This window comes from Gopherus flavomarginatus, chromosome 15 (assembly GCF_025201925.1).
Source record: "Gopherus flavomarginatus isolate rGopFla2 chromosome 15, rGopFla2.mat.asm, whole genome shotgun sequence".
Classification (NCBI taxonomy): Eukaryota; Metazoa; Chordata; order Testudines; family Testudinidae; genus Gopherus; species Gopherus flavomarginatus.
Genome location: NC_066631.1, coordinates 14,847,124 through 14,872,712, shown reverse-complemented (window position 1 = coordinate 14,872,712; position 25,589 = coordinate 14,847,124). Strand labels below are relative to the sequence as shown.

The window sequence follows — 25,589 nt, the reverse complement described above, 5'->3', positions numbered from 1 at the left end:
GCCCCATTGTGCTGTCCAAGGAATGTGTCCTCATGACCTCCTAATAAAATAAGATGCAATGGGCCAAATGTAGTAGAGACATCTGGGATGGGGTGGTCTGGAAACAGGGGCAAGTGGGAAGACTGTGTTGGTTGCACTGATCTGCCATCCAGCAGGGGCACAAAAGAGTGGGCAGAATGGGGCAAGTGCATGAATAGACACTGGGATGATGATCGTGGGAACCCTGCTTAACAGCTGAAGGTCTAAGCAGCTCTGCACAGGTTCCAAATGCTACCAAGACTTTTGTGGATACCTGTCCTACTTCAACAAGGGAGGTTCTGGGTGGCTGTGGTCCATGTTAAACCACACTAGCCAGCTTCTCCCCTTGCAGATGAGATCCAGTGGAGGATCTGGCTGTTCTGACTTCCGGGGCTGCTGCACTTCCTAGTGCAGGTTTTGCCTGGCCGAGGGAAGAGACGGCCTGTGACTAGCTGTGCTGCATTCCTCCCACTGTTTGAAAGGCAGCTGCCTGCCATTTTCCTCTTGGCTGAGTGGAAAAGAAGCTTGTGCTTTGAGGGTGTGAGCATGAAACCGGTTTTGCTAGTAATTAAGAAGGTGGTGAGTCTGAGCCTGCAGGGAGGTGTGACTGTCAGTATCTCTGGGAGGGGGCCAGCCCCCTTGTTCTAGTTACTCTAGTATGGAAGAGATACAGGATAAGGTAACCTGCTTTAAACTCTGTTATCTTTGGCTGCATAACAGACTAATTGACAGCACAGCCTGTAGGAACTGAGATTTGGCATACACTTAGGGTTCTTGCTGGTGTTGCCAAGTCTTGCTTTTTTTTAATCGAGAACCCCATGACATTAGATTTTCTGAGAGCTCCACCTCCTGGAGTCATGTGATAACTCCCTGAGAATTTCCCCTTTCCATTCAAAATAAATGTGTTTCTAGCTCTCATAATTGCAGAAAGGGGCATGGAAGGATGAGCACAAGAGGCCCAAAATCAGAATGTTCCTCCCAAATTATTTTTAAAAAGCTCAGAATTTTGCAGGAGCTGACTTCTGGTTTTTGAATGTTTGAGATTGGTAGTGTTGCTCCGAGACTGCCAGAGCTCCACTGAGTTAGGGCTGTGATGATTTGGGGTTGTGGGGGTGGGCTTAGGGGGAGAGTGGAGCTGAGGGATGACAAGTGGGGATGTGGGTGTGAAGGATCCCTGAATGAAAGGGCAGTTGAAGGGTGCACTGCAAGTCCAGGAGACCTTGGAAGGGTAAGCTGTGAAGGGAAGTATTAAATGTGGGGCTAATCATGCCCCCCCCCACCACCACACACACACACTCCGCCCTTCCTTGCTGATGTTGTTCTACTGGACAAGTCACGGCTCATTAGGGGAAGTGTAGGGAGCAGGGTGGATAAAAATCATTTTTTTTATTTAAATCCGTTTTTTTTCATAAAATGCTTTTTGAGGGAAAAAGCATTCTAGCTAAAGATAGTATTAATTAAGATACATTATAGCGCAAAGATCTCATCACAGAATAGGGATTATACATTCTAATTCTATAGTAGGAGACAATATATTCATGTAATGTTTAAGAAAAGTTTTACACATGAGTTCCAGTAGTTCATGGATTAGGGACCCAATCTTATGAGGTTCCATGGGCTTCTGTAGAGATTGTTTAGGTTAGTATTTCTATCTACCCAATGGGACTCAGTGCTCAGTCTAGAAGATGCCATCAGAGATGCTTAGTTTTGCAGTTCTCAAACTGTGGATGTGTGTCTCTAGAGGTAACATGCTTGTTAACAGCAAAAATGTTTAAAAATAAATAAATATTGTGACAAAGTTCCTCCTCTACCTTGGTGGGTCTTGCGCTTATTGGCAGATTTGCTCACCTCAGTGATCTTCCCCTCTTGTGGAACCCACAGTCTGGGTCAGCTCCTCCTGTGTCTGATCAGGAGTTGGGAGGTTTGGGGGGAACCCAGGCCCACCCTCTACTCCAGGTTCCAGCCCAGGGCCCTGTGGATTGCAGCTGTCTATAGTGCCTCTTGTAACAGCTGCATGACAGCTACACCTCCCTGGGCTACTTCCCTGTGGCCTCCTCCAAACACCTTCTTTATCCTCATCACAGGACCTTCCTCCTGGTGTCTGATAACGCCTGTACTCCAGCAGCACAGCCTCTCACCCTCAGCTCCTTGTGCCTCTTGCTCCCAGCTTTTCCATCCCTGACTGGAGTGAGCTCCTTTTTAAACCCAGGTGCCCTGACTAGCCTGCCTTGATTGACTGCAGGTGTGCTCTGGTCACTCAGGAAACAGAAAACTACTCAGCCAGTGAACAGTATATTTGCCCTCTACCAGACTCCTGTATCCCACTGGCTTGGGTCTGTCACAATATATAGAGGTGAGAAATAACAGACCTCAACTCTATTGTCCCTCTGCAAATTTGTGTAAACAGAATCAATCCCTTACCTCTCTAGAAGTGCAAAGTTTCAAAAAGTTCAATGAATAGAAGATTGTTGACGGCTCGTGGGGAATATCCTGAATAATACAAATACATTAGATAGAGCAACTTCCTTCTGAGGTTTCTGAAGTGCTTTGCCAGTATGAATGGGCGGCCCAAAGCACCCCAAACTCATGAGTCACTGCCTCAGACACCATGAAATTGACTTTTAAAAAAAACAAACAAAAAGACCCCCAAGATTTTAAAATAGACTCTCAGGGGTTTTATCTGCCTTCTGGGCTTTGAACCTTTTGGGATTGTGAGGGCTAGAAATCTACATCTTTAAAAAAAAAAAAAAAAAAAAAAAAGCTGAGCTGCTGCTCCTGTAATCCCTTGCCTCCAGGAGCTGGGGCATTAAGAAAAACACCAGACGTCACCAGAGTCGGAAAAGCTGAATAGGTTAAGCCTGTCAGTGAGGGAGACAGTAACTTCAACACTGGTGAGGTTAGGCTGAATTTTCACTAGTTGTCTCTAATTTAGAACTACAGTCGAGAGGAAGGAGGCATATGAAATGTGCAGAGATGGGCAGATGGATGGAGGAATTGCACTGCACATGGAATACTGAACCCTTCAAGCACTGCGCTCTCTGTGCTGCTGGTTGGGAAACACAGTTCCGGTATCGGTGCTTCCCTTCCCTGACTTTTATGGGGAGTCTGTGTGCTGGGCCCGAGTGCAGCGCACATATTCCGGGCTCAGCAGTGCAGACTCGGTCCTAGGGAAGGCAGTGTATGGCCTAATGGCTAGAACACTGGACAGAAGACTTGGTTCTGCTACTGGCCTGTAGGGTGACCTTGGACAAATCATGGCACTGCTCCATGCCTCAGTGTCCCCATCTGTGAAATGGGGATAATGATCCTGCCTTCCTTTGTAAAGTGCTGTGAGATCTAAAGATGACAAGCATTGTATCTGAGCTAGATACTGTTGTTTTGTTATAGAGCTTAGCCTGCTCTAAACTCCCATCTTGGAGCAAACCAAGCACACGTGTCCAAATGGGAGACTCGGGGCACTGTCTGCTACAGTGGCCCCAAAAGGCTGAGAGTTGCTGCTCTGCTATAGGCAGTGACTTGAAGCAGCAGTGGATGCCTTCTCAACCCTGTAACACCCTCCCCGCCTCCCCTCCCCCTGCAATTTCTTTACACCTCCTGTTAGTACTGGGTGTCTGCCTTGCGTTTGCCTCTCCTCCAACTCAGCAGAGTAAGCACACACACACACACACACACACAACCTCAAGTTCCTCATTCTTGTTGCAGAGTGAAATGTAATCTCCAAGTGGGCCGGCTCTCATGGTAAAAGTTTCTCTTTGTTCTCCCGCTGGGCCATTCATAGCTCTGTCCATCATGAGCTGTTTCACATCCCTGCTGACGCTGCAGCCACAGCAGATCCTGCCCCTTGCATGGGGTGTTGTCTCTGAGCCAATGACAGGCAGAGGACCTCTCTGCTAAGTCATGCTGAGTAGCTGTTCTCTGTGAATGAGAGCAGCAGGGAAAGGGAGCTGGCCGGGGCACCAAGCGGGGTTAGGTTCCTCCTTCTTCCCTGACAGCAGGGAGGGAGAGGCTGTGAGAATGAGCTGTGTAGGTGCATCACAACCTCCTCCACTCCCACAAACCTCACATCACCTCCTGTGTCTGGGGAGGAGAATGGGCACCTGGGACCATGCCCATCTCTGGGACAGCCCCATGAAAATCATTGGACTCTGCAAGCTTGAATTTGGGCTCTTCTTTGAGTCTTGTGACACTAGTCAAAGATCAGGTGAGGCGTCCAGCAGGAGGAGCAGGCCTTCTCTCCACCTGAAGAGTGCATGCACCACTGGCTGGGGTGGGGGTGTGAGCCAGGCAGTGTTAACATGCCCACATAATGGAGACAATCCCCATGGATCCCCAGGGCTGAAAGATCCAAGTGTTTAACTTGTCCTAGTACTGGTCCCAAGCGCTCTTGCTAGCGTGAGCGTCACTTGGGACCACAGCTGCAGGGCTCCATAATGCTCTTGAAGGTTTCTCCTCCTCCAGGGAAGGAATCTGAACTGGGGGGGTACACAGAGCGGCCGGAGATGAAGCTCACATGGTCAGTATGTGCCTCCAATGCTGGTAGAAACCAGGGGCTGACACTGATGAGACTGCAGTTTCAATAAGGCAGAATTCAGCGTCTCATCTCTCAAAAGGTAATAATGTGCACAAGGCTTTGACGGAAATGGGGCTTTTAGGTTGGGCACTTGTTAGCATCCCTTTCTCTGCTTCTTTCTTTGGTCTGAGTTATATTTCCTACAGCCCATAAATATCACATACCGAGTGTCTGCGTATATCACATACTGAGTGTCTGCGTTCCACGAGAGTTTTATAACTGAACCACAGTCAGAAATGCACCTGATGCAAACACCCCAAATACTAGGAAAGTTCTCTTGTGGCTCCAGACTTCACTCCTAGACCAAGCCAAAACCCTGAAGCCAAACCATGCTAGAGACCTCCTGAGCTCTGGGAAAGCTCAGATCCAAGCTTGGTAGGCTTTGCTCAAACAATCGGCTCCCTTGACCTCCAGGATTGGGTTGGGGATCTCATGGGAACAGGATTTCTACTATGCTCTTGAGCACTGCTCATTTCCACCGGGGCCAGAAATCCAGTGAGATCAGCACTTCCAGATCCTGAGTAAATTCAGAAGCCACAACTTGAAGGCACACAAAACATTAGCTCAGACACCACAGATTTAACCTAACTCTTACCAGAACCGCATATAAGCTTAGGGCTACTGGAGAGGGCAACAAGGCTGGGTCAGGTTAACAAGGTTATAGGTATGACCTGTTCTTTTTATTCTATGAAGGCCAATTTGCCCAATCTAGGTTGAAGTGCATCATGAGTGATTGGTGTGGCTGCATTCATTTCGCAGCTGGAATGTGAATAGGCATCTCTAATTCAGTGCTAAGGGAGTTGGGAGATGAATTATGCTATTTGCTTGTCTATGCTGTGAGCACTACAGTGACACAGCCATAGTGCTGCAGCTACGTGTGTAGCGGCCTTAGCACGGGCACTTCTGATGACAATGGAAAGAGTTTTTCTGTTCCTGTAGGTGATCCATCTCCCCAAGCAGCAGGAGCTAGGTCAGTGGAAGCATTCTTCTATTTATGTAGCTGTGTCCACACTGGGTTAGTTTGCCATAGCTAAGGTGTGGATTATTTTCACTCCGAACGACATAGCTACATCGATCTATATTTTAAGTCTAGACCAGGCCTTTTGAAAAGAATCAAATTAGAGAGAGGCAGGGAGTGCATGTGGGTGCAGGATCTGTTCTGCGCAGGCTCCTTGGGCTGCCTTTTTTATGTAGCTGAGGGGAAATGGCACAGTCTGAATGCGAAACATGCAGTCGCTTAGCCAGCTACAGGAGTTCTTGTGTCTCGAGGCAGTCTTGTTCATAAGGTTGTTTGTTGGAGAATCGCTATTATGGGGAAAGAACAGCGGATGCTTTTTATACTTCTGCTGCTGCCCATGGGCAGTTCTGAAAGGCTTTCTTCTCATCCTTTCCCCCTTGCTACTCTGGGGTGTTTCTTCAGCCATTTCATAGCTATTTTAATATCCCTCAGTACTAAAAGAGCTGTTCTGATTGCGACACAAAGCACCAGCATCCCGTGAATTCAGGATCAAATCTGGCACTTTATCCTACTTTGCCCTACTGAAATCAGCCTGTGCAAATATGGGTATGGTGCCAAGGAGCTGGATCTGCTGACTCTCTTGAGAAAAGTTCGGGGGTCTGTGGAAAACACATCTTGGCCCAAAATACTCCCATCGCAAGCTGCTTGGATGCCAGGGACTCTTCACACCAAAGTCTGTGGAATTTCTTGAAAGGGAAACTCTTTTTCAAATGACTCTAATAAAAGCATTCTAACTTCCCACTGCTCTCGACACCAGCTCACCCCAGAATGTCTCTGCAGGCTTATTTACAATTACACTGGCACTGCGTAGCTGCCAGGCAGCTACAGCACTTGGCTGCCAAACCCGAGTGCCAGGTGGGTTCCTGTTGCTGTTCTCTCTGACGCTAAAAACGTAGCAGCAGGGAGCTGCACTTCTCCAAATCTTGCAGTAGGTCCAAATTCTGCCCTCTGACACATACTGACAACTGCCACTGACTTCAGTGAGAGCTGCACAGGTGTTCCATAGGCAGCATTGGCCATTGTTGGGGGGCTGTGGTGTTTGATCATTTCTATAGCTATACAGGGTGTGCAGGGCACTCTGGGGTTGGCCAGCATGAGTTTGCAACACCTTACAGTCTGGAAGGGGAAGTGGGGTTGTGACCCCTGTGTTGGGAGCCCGTGGTACAAGGACGCACAAGCTAAAAATTTGAGTGGGGATGTTATAAACACAAAGAGCCGAGAGATCACTGGACACAGGACAGTCAGATGCCTGTGTGAAACTGTGGCTTTATTGTTTTGAAGTCACTGCTAATATTCTATTGGCATCTGGGATCTTCAACGCCATCCTTGGGGTGTTTTTATCTTTTGTGGTGGTGTTTAAAAGGTGAAAAGGGCTTTTCCAAGTGGAAGTTGTTTTGAGTAATCCTACTAGCTCATCCCTGATGAATGTGACATTTTGTCTGTACTCCTCTTCTTCTTTGCCTTTGCCTCTGCACTACCAGCTTCCCTGTATCCTTCCGCCTCATTCACTCCATCTCCTTGCAGATCTTAGCTGCGAACACCCTTCCCCTTTGTCTAATTCCTCCCCCACTGTTTATTAGTTAATACGGGAGTTCTGCATGTGACTCCCTCAGGCCAGCCTGAGCTGCAGTTGGTGTGGAAATTGCTGCCTGGACTTAAATTGTTTTGTGAAACTGTGATGCTCTCTTCATGTTTATGGAGGGTTGGCATGGTATCTGAGCGCAAACTGGCCTGTCCCAGCACGGCTCGTGATTGCCGTAAGGATTTCACGGTCATGTGGGCCCCATTGTCCCGCTCAGTGCCCTACCTAGAATTCTCACCATACTCAAAACAATCTGGCCTCTTTCCTGTTCTCTTAACCCCCTTGCTTGACCCCTGCAATTGGCTGGAGCAAGGGCTGGCCAGCACTCATGGCTTTACTGCAGCGATGACGCTAGAGCTCTCTGCGACAATCTTGTTTCATTTTTTCTGGCTTGGTGCTTCTCTTGTTCTTGTCTGGGTTAGTCATTCTGCAGTTATTTGGCAGTTAGCAGGAATGATTTGTTGCTTTCCAACTAAACAGGAGTGTTGCAGCCACTAGTTACCTACCTCCCGGGACACTCGGATTAAATTGTTGTCCTCTTTGCACAGATAGGGAAACTGAAGCTCAGAAAAGGATGTGACTGGGTAGAAAAGGCAGTGTGGCCTAGTGGATAGGGCACCAAACTGGGAGTCAAGAGACCCAGATTCTGTCCCTGGTTCGGTGGCTGACCTGCTGTGCAACCCAGTGTGAGTCACTTCGCTTCCCGTCTCTGTTTCTTCTTCTACCCTTTGTTTGTCTGTCTTGTCTATATAGATTGCAAGCTCTTTGGAGCAGGCGCTGGGTCTCCCTGTGATTGTACAGTGCCTGGCACAATGGGTGGAACTGCTGAGCATCACCCTCAGAGACACAGATAAGAACATTGGCCACCCAATGTACCAGAGCTGTACCAGAGCTGGAATTAGCACTTCAGACTTCCTGGCTTCAGTGTCTATATTACAACAGGTGTGGCAGGTTTTTCCCATGGAGCATTTATTGTGCACTCGTGGAACCTCAGCATTCCCAGGCTGGCTACGTAGGGCGGGGTAGGCTCAGTAGCCCTTGGATGGTGGGGGGGGGGTCACTGCAGGCCGACAGGGATGGATGTTTGCTTAAGGCAAGAAAATCCCTAGCGTTAGCTGTGCAGGCAGCTCTGTGCCAGTGATCTCTGGGGGCGGGGGCCTTGCTCGGGTAGCCCTCTTTGAGAGGAGGCAGCCCTGCTTTAGAACCAAGGGGGGGGATCAGGGCCGTCCTTAGGCATAGGCAAGATAGGCAGCTGCGTAGGGCACCTGAAAATTTGGGGCACCACTGGGTCTTAGTGTCCACCCTCTTGTTTTCCTATCCCTGTTCTGACCCTTCCTGCAGGCTCCCGCAGATGACTGCTCTAGCCTGGTGAGTCTTCCTTGGGAGGGAATCTAGTAGTTAAAAGTGAAATAACCTCCAGCCTGCCAGACCTATTAGCACAACATTGAAACTGTTAAAGAGACATTCAAGGGGTAATAAAGCCATTTAACAGGCATTTGCCAACTCCAAGGTATATACTGACAGGTTTCAGAGTGGAAGTGTTCTTAGTCTGTATCAGCAAAAACAAGGACGAGTCCTTGTGTCACCTCAAAGACTAACAAGTTATTTGGGCATAAACTTCTGTGGACTAGAACCCATTTCATCAGATGTCCACGAAAGCTTATGCCCAAATAAATTTTTATACTGTCAGTTTCTGACTTTACTGACAAAAACAGTTGTGCATTAATGTAATATTTACACAGAACATGTCAGTCTACAGGACCTTAGTTTAAAATTTGCTTTAAAAATATTTCATTAGTGAGCTGGTGAAGATTATAAAATCACATTTGTAAAAAATGCTTGCATAGAGTTTTAGATGCACAATCATCTTTAGCCTTAAATGTGTGGATCTTCAGACATAGTTTTTTAAATAAATCCTTCAAAAGACCTCCCTTAACTAAAATACACATTTTAATTACTATAGTTAAAAAAAAAAAAGTGCTTCCAAGTCTTCCTGTCCTTTCTGTCCATCCCTTCACCACCTCTCCCCCCACTCCCCACTGAAGAGAACCCTTAAAGGGACAACAGTCCTTCCCTTCCAGATAGCTGGACAAAGAGTTCCCTTTCTTTACTTCTGACTATCCGACAAACTAGTTTTAAAAGAACCCTCCAGCAAATTCAGTACCTTAGTAAGACAAAATCCTTGTTATATCTAAAATTTTTGGAAACATATATTTTTAAAGTTGGTGAAATTTCATAACCATGTCTCTTGTTATGCAGATCACACAAAGTAAATTACTGTTCCCTTTTTCTAAAAGCAATGAACATTGTTATGAACACACTAAACCTCTCTGATTAATTTAAAAGAATGTCTTTGTTTCAGTGAGGTAAATATGTAGTAATCTGGAATGCTGGCTTAAGATTTGAGTACATTTAAAATATAAATTCAACTTAGAAATACTGAATAAGAAAATGTAAAACAGAGAAGAGCTGCATCATGTATTCCATTATATGTAATGTTGTATTCAGCAGGACAGCTGACTCACCCTTACTATGAAGTTTTTGCAAATAAATCTCTGACAAACTTCAGGGCATATCAAAAAACCTGTGACTGACATTTTTTATTCCCAAATTTTAGTGCTTTTAATTAGGTACTTTCTTCATGTCCATTCTGCATGAGGGAGAGTGCATGGAGGTCTCTGCGGGGAACTGTGACTCTCCGCCACCATGAGGCAGGCTGGGCATCTCATTATCCTTTGCTGTCAAGTCCCTCCTCCCCCTCCCCCACCAGGCTGTGAGCTTGGGATGCCATCCGGCACAGGGGCACCAGTTTAATAATACTGCGTAGGGCCCCATAAATCCTAAGGACGGCCCTGGGGGGGATGTTATCATTAACTTGCTGCCTTGAGGGGGGAGTGCTGGCTTAGGGGCTGTTAACCTACGATGGTCTAGAGACATTTACACAGAGCACATCACCGCCCACCGCCAATACCAAGTGTGAGCCGGTGTGACTTTGTGAACCTACGAGGGGGAGGAAACTTGTAGACCTCCCCTGCTGGACTTTATCCCCTGAGCCCTGAACCCACCAAACTGAACTCCACCATCTGAGGGTCATCCTGTCCCCATTACCCAGCCCGCTTATCTTTACCCATGACTGTCTGTAACCTGTATGTATGAGTGATGTACCCCCATTGCTTCCTGACTGTATCTTGATCTCACCCACCGTACACCCCGCATTGGGAACATGGCAGACTGTATATGCTATGTGCTGTTCAATACCAAACTACTAGCATCCCCCTATACTCTGTATGCTACCCCCAATGATCAATAACTGACTTTTCAAACTCTCTGTATCGTTTAAAAATAAACATTTTCTAATAAACTTTTAAATCTGTTCTTAACTCCAGGCGCTAAAAGGGACAAAGGCAGAACAAGACCCAGTGGCTGGAAGCTGCAGGCAGGCAAACTCCTATTAGAAATTAGGGCCCAGTTTTTAACAGTAAGGCGTGGGATTAACCCCTGGAAGGAAGAGCCGAGGGAAGTGGTGGATTCTCCATGACAGCAGATCAAGTCTGGGTGCCTTTCTGGAAGCTCGGCCTTAGTCACTGGCCACAGCGCATGGGTAACTGGGTGAAGAGATGAGGCCCGTGTTACACGGGAGGTCAGACGAGATGATCTAATGGTCCCTTGTGGCCTTAATCTATATCCTTGGCTCTGTCCCTTCAGGCTTGGGCACTGGGGTGCTGGAGACCGGGGGTTTAACTTTAAACTACTGTAATAGGAACCAGGTGGGAAAAATTCAAGCAGTTCTGTGCTGCTGCTAACTTTGTGTGTAACCCTAAGGTGATGCTGGTGTCTGAGCCTTGTGAAATTGCTATGGAAATGTACCAGTCCAGACACTAAATCTACTTGCCTAGCCTCACCATGCTGATTAAAACACAAAGCAGCTTTTACTTGCCCACCTCATATAGCTACTGGCCTGGGGCTGAAACAGTGACCAGAATTTCCTGGTGCTGGTTTGTGTCTCCACGTAGGGATAGAAACTCCCGACACAGGGAGTGCGGTAAGCACACCGTGCTGTATACCTGGTGAGCGGTGCTGCGCAAACAGATCCTTGGCCTGAGGATTTCACAGTCTGAAGGCACAGGCTGGTACGAGCACAGACCAGGATGTGTGCTTTCCAGCTGGATTGCTTCACACTTGTGTCTGCTGGAGGAGTAGAGGGTTCTTGGGGTGAAGGAGAGGCTGTTCTAAGTGGCGAGGGGGTGAAAAGGAGCAATTGGGACCGGGCTTTGGCAGGAACGTGGGGAGTGTTGGAGGAGAGGGGACAGGTGTCTGTCTCTGCTGCCACTACTGCATACACAGCCCTGTATCTTTAAAGTAATCTATTGACATTAGTGAATTTTCATGCTACCTGTGTGAGGCAGATAATTACCATTATTTCCCATCTTGCAGGCTGTGGGGGGCGGAGAGGAAGAGCAAGATTACATGATGTGCCTTTGGCACTGACTGCCTCTGTGGCCAGAGCTGGGACCAGAATTTGGGAGTTCCTGGTTCCCAGATCGTAATTCAGGCCGTTAGTCTGTATCTGTGCGCGTCTATCCCCTGCCTGAACTGTCTGTGGTCTGCACCGAAAGTTCGTCTGGTGCTATGAAATGATGGCATTAAATCAGGGCTTAAATTCTCCCTGAGTATTTCCTGGAGCCCTGGGGTTCGGGGCTTCAGCCCTGCAGGGGGCACCAGGACTGCTGCAGGTTGGGAAATATTTACTGGAGCTCTGCTCAGGACGGCTCTGGCTAAATTTAAGTCTTGCACTAAATGCTCCTCTGCTGGCTTAAAATTATTATTGTATGACAGTAGCAGCAAGGGGCGCCAGGTGAGACCAGGGTCCCATGGCACTCGGGATTGTACAAACACACAGTAAGGGCCTGCCGCTGCCCTGTCTAACCAGACCACGCAGAAGAGGAGGGCAGAATGAGTAGCTTGCTCTGCTGAAAGCACCGAGGGCCAGATTTTCAAAGGATCAATTGTTCAAAAGTGCTTCCATGTAGGCACCAGAATAAGTGATGAGGTGCTCAAAAGAGCTCATGAGTTGCTGAGCACTTTTGCAAATCTGTCCCTTACCCAAGTACCTACCTGCGAGGTGACCCCACTCCCAGCTTTGGCTCCAAGCGCTGAAAGGCTAGGCTTGGGCAATTAGAAATGGGCATCCGAGAGGTGCTACTGAGATGCTGTGCAGTTCCTGGTTCGATCTCCCCCTCCTTGTTCTCCCAGGTGGTATTGCCGGTGGCATCGAGATCTGCATTACCTTCCCTACGGAGTATGTGAAGACTCAGCTACAGCTGGATGAGAAAGCTAACCCGCCCCGGTACAGAGGCATCGGTAAGTCCAAAGCCTGGCAGCCGTGGGCACAGAGAGACTGGAGTAGGGATCATACCAGGGGACCAGTGATTATGTCAGGGAGTATTGGAGCCACTGCAGCCAGTAGTTCACTGCCAGCTCCAGATGGGCTGAGATGCTAGGCAGAGACTGGCACCGGTGGATGTGCATTGCTATGTGTGTGGGGGGGGTGAGCTGGGTCTTCGGGTGCCCCTCACAAAAGGATCCTCCTTTGGAACCTGAGGGCCTGCCTCCTTCCTGTCCCACAAGGGGAGGGAGTAGGAAAGGGGGGGAGAAGCCGTTCCAGGGTACAGTGGGTGGCTCAGAGCGCTGGGCCATCGGATCTGACGTCCTGCCCCCACCAGTCCCCAGAAGCTGAGGCTTCACAGTTAGATGAGCACTCCCCTCTCACAGACCTGGCCAGTTGTGCAATGCAGCACACCTGTTGTCATTGAAGGAGACGGCATGTGCATTAGAGCTCTGTTGGCGGTAGCCTGGTTGGATGCCCAGGCTGGAGGAGTTCCAGGGATGACGACCTCATTCCAGCCCGGGACGACTGGCAGGCGTCCCTCACTGGCAGGATCGTAACCTTCAACTTATGCACAGGCTGCATTGCGGCGTGCTGTACTGTATCACCGCTGGACTCTGCTGCTTGCCCTCCAGCCTGGCCCCAGCTGACAGCGTAACAGTCACTGGGGTGAGAGAGAACCCAGCTGGCTCAGGGAGAGCCTGCAGGGAGCGTGGTTACAGAGCCCCTGGCTTGGAACTGGGTCCTGAGCAACATGGCTTCTGACGTGCTGAGTCCAGGGCTGAACAGAGCCGTGTGCCTTTCTCCCTTCCTGGATCAGCTCTGCAAAGGGCTCAGCATTGCCCTGTTCTAGCTAGGGAGGCTGAGTCGTGTAGCCAGGCACCTGCTGCATGTGACTCAAACTTCACCCGGGGGGTGGGGGGGGGGGACTCAAATCAGGACTTCACGTTCCACAGCTGCAACACGCTGGAGGGGGAGGGGAAATCCATTAACTGCAGCAGCATTGAGGTCCTGGGCTCCTTGGCTTCAGCGACGAGACCAACACGTCCACTAGGACAGGGCCAGTGTTGTCTCCAATGGTGCGTTTGCAGCCTGGCGTTGGTTACCATGTTACCCGAGCTGTTCCGCCCTGGCACTCGCCCACCCTGCCCTGGGCGCTCTGGCCGTTACCCGCGCACAGCAGGGAGTGCGCGGCCCGGGGAGAGCCTGAGTTGTGGAAGGGGATGCCGTGTTGGCTTGGTGGGCCAGCTAAACCCCTCTTTCCGTGCCTTCTCCCCAGCGGACTGTGTGAAGCAGACTGTCCAGGGCCATGGAGTGAAGGGGCTCTATCGAGGCCTCAGCTCACTGGTGTATGGCTCCATCCCAAAGGCTGCTGTGAGGTAAGGCGCTCCAGCGGTGACTTCCAGCCTTGCCTCTGAGGCGTCTGCTGAAACTGCAATTGACAATCTGAGCCCAGGTGATCCCACCCACCAGCCCCCCAAACGAGTGGATGAGAAACCTCATAGGAGTCCCTTGGCATGGCCCCTTCTCCCCATCTTGCTGCTGAGGGAGTCTCGAGCAGGGAGTCTGTCTTGCCCAGCCTCTCCGCAGTGCAGCTCTGCCATAAAAGCCAGGCACGCAGGGATAGGCTGGTGAGGCTAGCAGGCTGGAGGGCCACGGATATGCCTCCTGCAAAGGAGCACAATGCAGGGTCTGTCCATGACGCTCCCTGAGGGCTGCCTGCCATGGAGCGATTGGCATCGCTTGCCTGTAGCTGGAGGTGGCCTAATGTTTGGAGAAGGTGCTGAGGCAGCTCAGTCCTGCAGTGGGGAGGGGCAGGAATGACTCGGGGTAGTTTGGGATGTACCCGCAGATGGTAGCCGTCAAGGTGGGTCTGGCCAATCGTTACTGGACAGCATGGCCAGTTCCCTGGCAGGGGGTGGGATTTCCTCCCTGGATGGTGGTTCCCTTTAGGATGGATTGAGAGAACCATCCTGCTCTTAGCAGGACCAGCCTGAGTGGCTGCTTCCAGAGGGCTGGCTCCAGGGAGCGCCCTATCTGCTAGCAGGCCTTGCTGTGGGGCGCTCCCCCAAGGCACTGCTAGCAGTGTGCTCCTTGGGAGCTCCCAGCTCCTCCAGGCTGAGCCTTTCCCAGCAGCACGCACTGTAGGGAGTGGGGGGACGTTGCTGGCCCTGGCTGCTGCAGCCTCCGCCTCCTCTGCTGCCTTCTCTCTATCTGCTGCTGATGAAGAACCAATAGCTAATAGCTGTCAGCAGTCCCAGCCTCCTCAGATGAGGGAGTCGGGTGCACTGCCACACCCTTTCCCTGGGCTTTCTGGCTTACCATGTTTGCAGGTGTCTGGCTTCCCAGGGGAATAGTGTGTGAGCATCTGTGCTTTGTCCCGTGGGAGGGCATGAGATGGGTGTTTGGAGCCAAGGAGCTACGGAGAGGCTTGGCCAGGGAGTCACTTCCTGTGGCAGCCTCCCCTTCAGGTCCAGGCAAGGGGAAAGAAGAGTCAGTCCTATTCAGAGGGCTCCAAAGGCACCTTCCCCCTCCTGGGGGTCCCTGGCTCTCTCCCTCACAGCTAGAGCCACCGCAGCCTCTGCAGCCGTGGTGTGGCAGGAGGGAGTGCAGCTACTCTGCTCTGGATTGTGCTGCCCCCTAACCAGCCTCTGGGGGGCACAGAAGTGCAGTTTGCCCCCCGTCGCCACCCCACCCCGGCATCCCTGGTCTGTTCTCTCAGCTCCCTCTGGAGGTGATCCAAAGGCCATACCCGTGGCTCCATAGCGAGATGCCCATGGGGCACGGTGGGAGCTTCCACCTGAGCTGGTTGGCCCAGCTGCACAAGAAGCTGGCTAGCCCTGGCCCCATCCCTATGCCCAGCAGCTATGTCTGCCCAGTCCAGTGGGGTTTGCATTGGCTGCCTTTCTCCCCGGCCAGGTTCGGCACGTTCGAGTTCCTCAGCAACCACATGAGAGACGAGAAGGGCAACCTGAACAGCAAGCGCGGGCTGCTCTGTGGCCTGGGAGCCGGGGTGGCTGAGGCCGTGGTGGTGGTATGTCCCATGGAGACCATAAAGGTACCTCTGATCCCTGGTCTGAGAATGAATCACAGAATAGGGGGAGACCAGAGACGACGACTTTGGAGGGGACGGGGGAAACCAAGGATGGAGCACCATTGCCTTGTGAGCGCCTCCTGCTGTCGGCCCCAGAGCTAGCCTGCAGGGCTCTGGGCTCTCTCTGTCTTGTTGGAGCAGGGTATGAACCCAGCACAGCCTCTGCTCTGCTCCCTGCCTGGCGTCACACAGGTAGCTGTACTGTGCATTGATGCTTTTGCCCAGACGAAATGTCCATAGCCTTCAGGTGCCCACTAGTGGTGAACGGACAGAGGTGCAGGGAAAGTCTGCTTGTAGGCGTTCCCTCTCATCTCTCCTGTTGGTGGGAAATGTTAGCATGAGCTCAGACAGGATCTGGTTTTTCCTGGGGCCCATATCTCCTGCAGTGAATGGCGACTCTTCTCTCCAAGGCCAGCCTTTGTGGCCTGACCCCAGAATCTGTCCGGTATTAATGCAATGAAATAAACGCTTAGCCAATACAGTTGCTGGCAGAAGTAAATGCAGCACGGTGCATGAAATACCTAGCCGAGGCTCCATGGCAGCAAAGGGCATTTTGCATCGTTGTTGCTTCCAATTCATTGCCAGGCTGCCCAATGCCATGAGGCCATTTCGCTATCTCTGCTCTTTCCCCTGTGTTATGCTCAGTTTTTTTTTTTCTCCTTGCTTTGTAACTCCCAGGCTCAGATTCAAAAATAATGAATGGCCTGGAAATCCTGTTCAGTTCTCAGTAAAATGTGCCCTTCTCAGTGATATCTGGACACACAAGCTTTCTATACAGTGTAACATGAGAGCCAGGGGCTGGGCTGGAAAACTGGCCTCTACTTGCATGACTCTCTTCAGCGTAATCCTGAGAAGAGGCTGAGAGCTTTGAGCAGCAGCAGCAGCAGGACTGGGACTCAGAAGTCTGTCCCCAGCTCTGCCACTGACTTTCTGTGTGACCCTGGTCACGTCCGTTCACTTGTCTGCTCCTCAAAGCACCCATCTGCAAAGTGAGGATAAATAGATGGACCCTCCTTTGCAAAGTGCTTAGAGCTCCTTGGCTGAAAGCTGCTCAGTAAGCGTGAAGGGACTGTTATTTACTGACATGTTATGTGCTCTCACGGGTGACCAATAGGTCTTCCCATCCTGGGACTTCCAGACTCTCCCCTTCCAGGTGCCGACCCTTGTGTGTTCCAAGTATTCCAGACCTAGCTGCAGTCCTTTGTCCTAGACTGATCCCTAGGCTGCATGGGTCCCTCCCCTTCCTGACTGCATGTGGAGTGTATTAGCAACCACTTAGGCAGTTGCAGGTGAACTTTGGACAGGGGTTTTTGTTCCACTCTAGAATGGTATTAGTAGGGTGCTGCCCTAGGTTAGCAAAGACCCTTGCTGCTGAATCCCTGAGCAGAACACTGGGATGTTTGGGCTCCTATAGCTTGAGGAATGGGGGGTCTCTTCACACGCAGATTGGGCTTAACTTAACAACAAGCCCTAACCTTCTCTCCCTCCAGGTGAAGTTTATCCATGACCAGTGCTCCCCCAAACCGAAGTACCGTGGCTTCTTCCACGGCGTGCGGGAGATCATCCGCGAGCAGGGTGAGGGCCCTGGCGTGGCTTCCACTCCGCGTTACCCTTGCATGCAGTGTGCAAGGCCCTGCAACGCTGGCACGGGGGGCAGGGTTGTGAACTGCCTCCTCCCACCAGAGCGGGAGACTGGTCTGTGAGCTGACAAGGCAGCCAGCACTGTAGGGCCTCGAAAAACACTGGCTCCCAACTGTCTGCTTGTCCCTCAGGCGGTCTGGTGTTTGGGGGACTTTCCTTTCCCAGCCCAGACAGGGGAAAGCAGTTCTGCCCTGTCAGCATGTCCATGGGAGGCCAAATGATAGATGGTTCTAGCTTTCTGAGGGGCCACCAAAGCCACGCAGAACCGGCCTCACCCCACTGCTAATGAGAGGAAATGCCTCTCTCCTCCCACCCCCGCTATTAAGAGGGCTTGTCAGAGGTGGGATTTGAACCCATGCCTCTAGAGGAGACTGACCTGAAAGCAGCGCCTTAGCCCACTTGGCCATCCTGACGGCAGGGCCAAGTGGGTGGGGCGTGAGGAAGAGCTGGACTCTGTGCTGTGGGCCCCGCTGGGAGAGGGGTATGAATGGGGGAAAGAAGAGGTTGTGTTGTGGGCCACAAGAAGGCCGGGGGTCAGTGGTGTTCCTGGGGAGACCAGTGTCATGCTGCTTCCCCTCCTTGAATGCTGCCCCTTCTCCCTGCCGCAGGTCTGAAGGGAACCTACCAGGGTTTAACTGCGACTGTCCTCAAACAAGGATCAAACCAGGCTATTCGCTTCTTCGTCATGACGGCGCTCAGGAACTGGTACAAAGGTACCCACGCTCTGCCTCGCCCCCGCGTCTCCGAACTGGGCCCTGCCTCTTGCAGGTGGAGAGCCACACAGCACGGTGACCTGCTGCAGCCAGGGCAGGCTCTGGCTTCTCCAGCCTCAGCTGAGCTCCCTCCGAGTGAAACGCGCCCACCACCAGTTTCTTGTGAGGTCACTTTGACAAGACTGAGGAAAGGCTCGGGGCAGGGCAGAGCTGGGGAGAAGGGAAGCCTGGGTTAAAAGCCCAGGGGGATGCAGACGGCGAGTAAGTGGGGACTCTAATGGGGTCTGTTCACAGCATCTCCTCCACTGTGCCCCTGCTTGCACCTGCCTGCTGCAGTATACACTTATCTCCTCCTGCGCACACTCAACGCCCCTACCCCTGCCCACACACACTGGGCCTGGGCCCCTTTCGACAGTCTGTTCAGAACTAAGCCAGCAGGAGGCGCTTTCCCACCCACTCGATGCTCGGCCAGCCCTGGCCTAGGCTTGCGCATTCCCTGCCTTACGACCTGTGGGGTCTGAGGGCTCTTGTTTGCTTTAAAATCTCCGCAAATGACTCTTGGTGGCAAACAGGCGGCCTGGCCCCTCTGCTCACTGCGCACACCTAGAGAGAGAGAGAGCGCGCATCTCTGACCCTCTTGGCCCCTCCCTCTTCTCCAGTTGCATTTGGGGCTCCCACTTGTGGGGTTCCCATTCCTTTCACTGCCCCGCATTGTGCCCCCTGCCTGTTTGGGGCCTTTGCAGCTCTCACATGCAGTGTCACTCAGTAACATCCCTGTGCGCTCCCACCTCTTGGTGCTCATGAGCTCTGTCCTTGTCTCTCTCTCCCCCCCTTTTCCCTCTGCCTGCCCCCTTTGTGTCGCTCTCCTTCTTCCCAGGGGATGATCCCAACAAGGTCATAAACCCCCTCATCACCGGGATATTTGGGGCCATTGCTGGAGCAGCTAGCGTCTTCGGCAACACCCCCCTGGATGTGGTGAAAACCAGAATGCAGGTACAGCATGTGGCCGTGTGGCTCCTGGGCTTCTGCTGAGACCCCTTAATTTGCCTCTGGGTGCTCCATGTCTACTGCTCTCATCTGGACCATAGCTGCTGGGCCAAGCACCGAAATGGGGACATGGCTAAGTGCCCTACGGTGCCCTCCCGATGGAGGAGCAGGAGCTGGAACTGAGACTGCTCCCCACCAAGGCCCTGTCTGCCCTAGAGAATGACAGCTGGGTGCCTGGCCCGATGGGCAAGCAAGGCCCAGGGCAGCAGTGGGTCCACACTAGCCATGCTGTGGCTGTGGTCACGCTATCCTCTGGGAACCTGAATAATGGCCAGCGATTCACTCCTAGGCAGACCAGGCCCAGGGCTCCCCTGTGCTAGAGGAACTTGGCGTGTTCCTCTCCTGGCAGTCCCGTAGCCCAGTGATGCTCAGACCTCAGTGATTCAGGAGCAAAATCAGCATTGCTCAAAAGAGCCACAGTCGTGTGAATTCATTGCTTTGTTTACCAGTTGTGTATTATTCTCACAGCAAAGTGACTGACCACGTATTATTGTTTTATCAGCTGCAATTGGTTAATCGCATAGTAAAAGCATCCTGATTGGTTAATAAATTGGCTAATAATTAAATCAGTGTTTTAATAACATGGGCTGCAAAGAGCCGCAGAAGATGCATTAAAGAACCACTTGTGGCTTGTGAGCCTCAGTCGGAGCATCATTGCTGTAGCATCCACCCAAAAACACCTGCAGTGGGGCATAGGCATGGCCACTGCTATTTGGGTTAGACCCGTCTAAGCTCCGTGCAGACCTCCTCGGGGCCAGGCTCCTGCACAATCAGGCTGGTGAGGATGGAGGTCACTGCTGTGACTGCTTCGGCCCCAGAGCCCTTCTGGAATCTCCCAGGACAGCACTATGGCTTGTGGGAGCTGTGCTGGGAACTGTGGCATAGATCCCACCATTACAGGTCTCTGACCTTTCTCTCTGCTTCCTCTAGGGGCTTGAAGCGCACAAGTACAAGAGCACCTGGGACTGCGCCTTCCAGATCATGAAATATGAAGGGCCCATCGCGTGAGTCTGGCATCTCATTTCATAGAATCATAGAATATCAGGGATGGAAGGGATCTCAGGAGGTCATCTAGTCCAATCCGCTGCTCAAAGCAGGACCAATTCCCAACTAAATCATCCCAGCCAGGGCTTTGTCAAGCCTGACCTTAAATTCCTCTAAAGAAGGAGATTCCACCACCTCCCTAGGTAACCCATTCCAGTGCTTCACCACTCTCTGAGTGAAAAAGTTTTTCCTAATATCCAGCCTAAACCTCCCCCACTGCAACTTGAGACCATTGCTCCTTGTTCTATCATCAGGTACCACTGAGAACAGTCTAGATCCATCCTCTTTAGAACCCCCTTTCAGGTAGTTGAAAGCAGCTATCAAATCCCCCCTCATTCTTCTCTTCTGCAGGCTAAACAATCCCAGTTCCCTCAGCCTCTCCTCATAAGTCGTGTGCTCCAGCCCTCTAATCATTTTTGTTGCCCTCCACTGGACTCTTTCCAATTTTTCCACATCCTTCTTGTAGTGTGGGGCCCAAAACTGGACACAGTACTCCAGATGAGGTCTCACCAATGTCGAATAGAGGGGAATGATCATGTCCCTCGAACTGCTGGCAGTTGCTGGGTCCTGTCCAGCACTAATTAGGACACAGAATGCCAGACCTAGCAATTTGAAGGTTTGGTTTCCATGCAAGGGGCTCAGGGCGGGGTGAATGTAGGGAAAGAGGGATAATCCCTCCCATGCAGCTGAGTGCTGGCGAAGCAGTTCAGACACGTATGGTGAAATGGGGAAGAGTGCCATAGGAGGCAAGGGGATCCGTCACCGTCATGGTTGAAAGGCACCTTACAGTGGGATTTGCAGAAGAGGGAGCAAGTCACTGGTACATGAGAAGAGGGAGCCTGTACCCTAGGCATAGGGGATGAGATGGGAAAGGCAAGGGCCTGGTGAATGGTAGGAGTAGCAGTGAGCCCTGGCTGTGAGAGAAGGAGGGGAGAGAGACTTGTATGGATTTTCTTAGCCTCTCTACACATGCCACAGAAGCCCAGGCCCAGAGCCTCAGCTAGTGTAAAATCAGGGAAGCCAACGGTGACCCACCCCCCGAGGAGCTGGCCTGGAATCTGAAGAAGCGGGTGGTGTGGAGAGCGGATCCTGTGACAGGAGTGGGGCAGTTGGCCAGAAAGCCCTGACTGGGAATCTTAAAAAGTTGGGGTCTCTGGGTGGGGTTTGCTGGGCGGGAAGCAGTTCTTCCCCAAACCCCTTTCATTCCAGCAGAGACTGGGCCGGTCCCCGCTCATGCAGCGTGTGAAAGTGGAGGGGGGCGGGAGGCTGAGCTGGAGAGCAGGATGATTCTCACAAAGTGTGGTTGCAGAGCATTGCCACCATTTTACCCCAGGCTGTCTGCTCTGCCAGAGATCGCCGGGAGCGGGTGGGCTAGGCCTGCTCCCACGCCTGGCCAAGCTGTGCGTTGCCCAGGCCTGCGTGGGGCTCTCTGCTTACCCATCACCTCTCCTCTCCTGGCAGGTTTTACAAGGGCACTGTGCCTCGTCTGGGCCGGGTCTGTCTGGATGTGGCCATTGTCTTTGTCATCTACGACGAAGTGGTCAAGGTCCTCAACAAGGTTTGGAAAACCGACTGAGCCTGCCCACAGCCCAGGGCAGCAGCACCGTCTCCTCCACCACCACGAGGCAACAGCTGGAGAAAGATGACCAATGCGGGAGAAATCATATGGACATTTTCACCAGGAGCGGTGCCAAGGTTCAAATCCCCCGCTTGTGTGAAAGCAGGGAGCTAGCCCTGTGCCCAGCCAGTCAGGCCCATATCAAACCCTGACCACCTTTTATTTATAGGAACGAACTGTGGAGTAGTTTAAATTATTGATCATGTGCTAAAATGATGGTGGGGGGAGAGGAATCTATCTGCAAACTTTGCAAAGGCTGGCTCTGCCAGCCTGGGGGCGGGGGAATAGGTCAGTGCCCAAAAGTGGGAAGAGAGGCCAGGATTCTCCAGCCAGATTAGAATTCAGTCCACATTTCCTTTTGCCTTTGAGAAAACGGAGCCAAGCTAGCCAAGGTTTCCACTAAGCTCACTGCCATCTCCCACCTCTCCCAACAGGAGGAGCTGACTGCAGGGGAGCGATTGCATGTCCCTGGCTATGGGAAGCTCGCTGCTACTCTAGTCCCGTTCTATACCTGTAGGAGGCGCTCTAGGGAATAGCTGCGAGCCACTCATGGCTAGTCCAAACCCAGTCTCGAGAAGCAGGGGCCGCTAGCAGGGATGGTGTGGGGCCCCTGGCTGTAGGGGAGCTCCAGCTGCCCATACCAGATCTGCCAAGTGCCTCAGTCACAGCATTTTCCAGTGGGAGTCACTAGGGCCAAAGAGGATTGTTCGTGAAGTGAGCTGTGTGACACACACTTTAGCCTCTAGTTTAAGCCAGAAAGCTGAGTGGAGGCCCCTTGGGGCAGGCAATGTTCCTGCCTGCCTCCTTGAGTCAGATAGTGTGATCCAGACACGCGCCTTCCTGTGGGAGCTTTGCCTGCCCAGCCACCTCCACTGGAGGAGAGAGGAAATCTGCCCTGTACCCGCTCCTGGGAGCACTGAGGGCCTCTGCTATGGAATCTGCAAGGAACCCAGTGCCCAGAACATGTCCTCTACCATCCCAGCCACTCACACAGGCTCCTGGCAGTGCGGTAGAGACCCTGAACTGCACGGTGGTGCCTTCATTTTCCTTCCCAGGGCATGAAATTCCAGCCTAGAGTGACTAGGTTCCTCACCCCTCTGACAGAGGCACCTTGTTTACATGTGAGAGGAGAGTGAGAAAGGTGAAGTGCTCGCCTGCCACTTGACCTTCTCTGATTAAACTGCCTCCTTCCACTCTGCCTCACCACCCCCACCCCCTCCGCTCCTACTCCAGTGCTGAGAGCCAGGCAAGTACCTACCTAGACTAAATGAACTTCACACGTCTTTATTAACACTCGTACTGTATCCCCCGGGGGACAGTGACCCTGTCCTTGCCCAGTGCCAAGAGCTCATAATGGTTCCAGTGCAGATTTGTGCCAAAATCGTGTGTCTGTCTACAACAGTTATGCAGGGGTTTGTCTGTCTGTACTGTCAGTGACAAATGCAGCCTTAACACTATCGGATGCGCAGGCTAAGAAGGAAAGCACAGGAAAGAGTCACTTTCCGGCTCTCTGCTCACAAGCCATTGAGTTTTTTTTGTATTTGCAACTTGAATAAAATAAGGGCCTCACTTTAGAACACACTTCAGAATGGAACCAGGATCTGTAAAGCCAGCAATCAACTCTTATGTGGGTGTGTGCGCCCACACGCGTGTGCTCACACCCTGATGCGTATAATATTGCATTTACAATCATGTTCTACAGTAACGGTCCCTGGCAGCCCACAGCGATCTCACTGTAGCATCTGCAGCCCCCATTGTACCAGGCTGACTAGGCAGTGGTTACCACGCTGGCCGCCGAGACAGATGCTTAGTTTTCGTTCCTGCTAATATTTTAGAGTCCAAGGGTTTCTTTTCAAGCTGACTTGAGTAAAATGTGTTAATGTTGCGCTTGCAGCTGCATGCTGGAGTGACTCTTGCCATTTTCAAGGCCAAATGGGGGCGCTCGGGCGAGCACCCTGACAATAAACCAAAGTTGCCTGTTAACAAAGTCTCCATTGCTATGTGTGGGTCAAAGGCAGGCCTGGGTCTGTTGCAATTTAAGCCTTTTGCTTGCATCCCTTCAGCCCCCCCACCCTTGCGTTCTGGATGAGCAAAGGGATCGAGGAGGGGGTCCCAGGCCTCAAATCACTGGTGAATGCATTTTGCCAATGCAGCTAGCTACACTGCAGCGACACGGGAATGATGATGTGTTCTGTTACACTGGCTGAAGATCATTTGACATATTAGCCCATGTATGTTGCAGTCTCCTTTACCAAGTGTCTCCCCTCCTAATTCCAGGGTACTTACCCTGGGATTGCACTGGTAGCCATTAGGTTCCGAAAAGGCTGGGAACTCTCTCTCCCCCTACCCCCCCTTTTGTGTTTACCATCCAATTCAGTCCATTGCCTCAGCACTGTGCTGATAAGGGAATGAGATTTGATGTCCTGTCTGGTCCCTGACTCTTTTCAGATGCTCCCGCAGCACATTAAGAATGAGATTCTGACTGACTAAAAACTAAACTGGACTGTTTCTTGGGCCCACGAGAAACGTCCAAGGTGCTGATCCTGTAAAATCCTTGCTCAGGTGAGTAGATCCCTTGACTATGGTGCTGCTATTGAAGGGATCTGAAAGCCAAGCTGGGTTCTTCATGCCTCCTGACTTCAGTGATGGGAGCAAAGATTGTGCCCTAAATCCAATACAATGAAAATCAGAGGGTGGGGGTGGGTGGGTGCTGAGTGGAAGAGGAGGACATTTGGGAAAGGCCCTTCTTACTGGAGACAAGTTAGGGTCTTCTCCCGCAGGACCAATGAATTATTTCCTGTGTTGCTTCTCGTTGTTTGGCTTCTTCAGGCCTCAGAGGAGCTGCTCCCTCCCGAAGCTGCCTTTGGGCTAGAAAGAGACACTACCAGACAGCTGCATAGTGCAGGGCTTAGAACTGCTGCCGCCGGGCTGCCCTCTGGAGGGGGAGCCACTGTTTCCTTTAGTCACGTGCTCTAGGGCAGACTCTCTACCTGGGGTGACATTTTATGGGTGCAGGACATTGCCTGACACCCATCCCTCGGGATGGGTGCCAGAGCCAGGAGAAAGCTCAGCATAGGAGTGTGTGCACTGTGTTGTCTCTTTGCTTCTGCCTTGGCAGAGTCTGTGTGCTCTGCTGTCCACAAGGCTGTCTCTTCTACACGTGTTGTGTCAGCCCCTGCTGCTTTCTCAGGTTTACTGCATTCAGAGGTTATGTAATAAACTGAAACCTGCTGCAAGCTGGATGTGTGTCTCTTCTTTCTTTTGTGGTGTCTGTGTATTTGCTTTTTTGTCATGGATGCCTCTGAATCACATGGCATCAAAGTGCTGGTTAATTTCAAGAATGGAGTATGTGTAGTATCAAAGTTCAGAATTCAAGGGAATTCTCTTAATGAGCACCCGCTGATGGAGAGGAAAACATGCTGATTAAGTAGTCTGGTGTTCTGATCAGAGTGCCATGCTGCAGCCAGCTGCTGTACTGTTGAACACTCACTTTTATCTGGGGAATCATTAGACACGGTACCAGTTAGCTAACCGAAGGGCTAATGCCTTCGGCATCTGGAGCAGAGCAGGGATGCAGTATGAAATGAACAAAGGCACGGTGGTGAATGTGATGCTTACTGCAGCTGCCTGTTCTTCCAAGAAATACAAATTACCCCTAGAAGTTTGCGGGAGAGACACAGCCATCTCTCTGCTGCTGTGTGCATCTCGAAGAGCCCGGGTCTGAAATGTTCCAATGTACTAGGTCATAGTTTTGGCGTGGGTACAAACCCTTGTAAGGTAAAACGGTGGAATCCAGGGAAGCGCTGCTCTGCCAAGTGTATACAAATGGATGTGGGGGGGGGGGGTAGGGAATCTGTT

The 25,589-nt window shown here is 51.5% G+C and overlaps 1 protein-coding gene across 2 annotated transcripts in view; it reads left to right on the top strand.

Moving 5' to 3' along the window:
• The window catches only part of SLC25A1 (solute carrier family 25 member 1), a 45,044-nt gene extending 20,073 nt beyond the window's left edge, over positions 1–24,971 (top strand). For both annotated transcript variants that reach the window (XM_050924004.1, XM_050924005.1), the window contains exons 2-9: positions 12,442–12,549; positions 13,854–13,953; positions 15,494–15,632; positions 17,159–17,243; positions 17,918–18,022; positions 18,900–19,015; positions 20,000–20,073; positions 21,575–24,971. In XM_050924004.1, the coding sequence (XP_050779961.1) occupies positions 12,442–12,549; positions 13,854–13,953; positions 15,494–15,632; positions 17,159–17,243; positions 17,918–18,022; positions 18,900–19,015; positions 20,000–20,073; positions 21,575–21,689 (842 nt within the window). In that variant the 3' untranslated portion in view covers positions 21,690–24,971. The remainder of the gene's footprint in view (positions 1–12,441; positions 12,550–13,853; positions 13,954–15,493; positions 15,633–17,158; positions 17,244–17,917; positions 18,023–18,899; positions 19,016–19,999; positions 20,074–21,574) is intronic.
• The last annotated feature ends 618 nt before the right edge of the window (positions 24,972–25,589 follow it).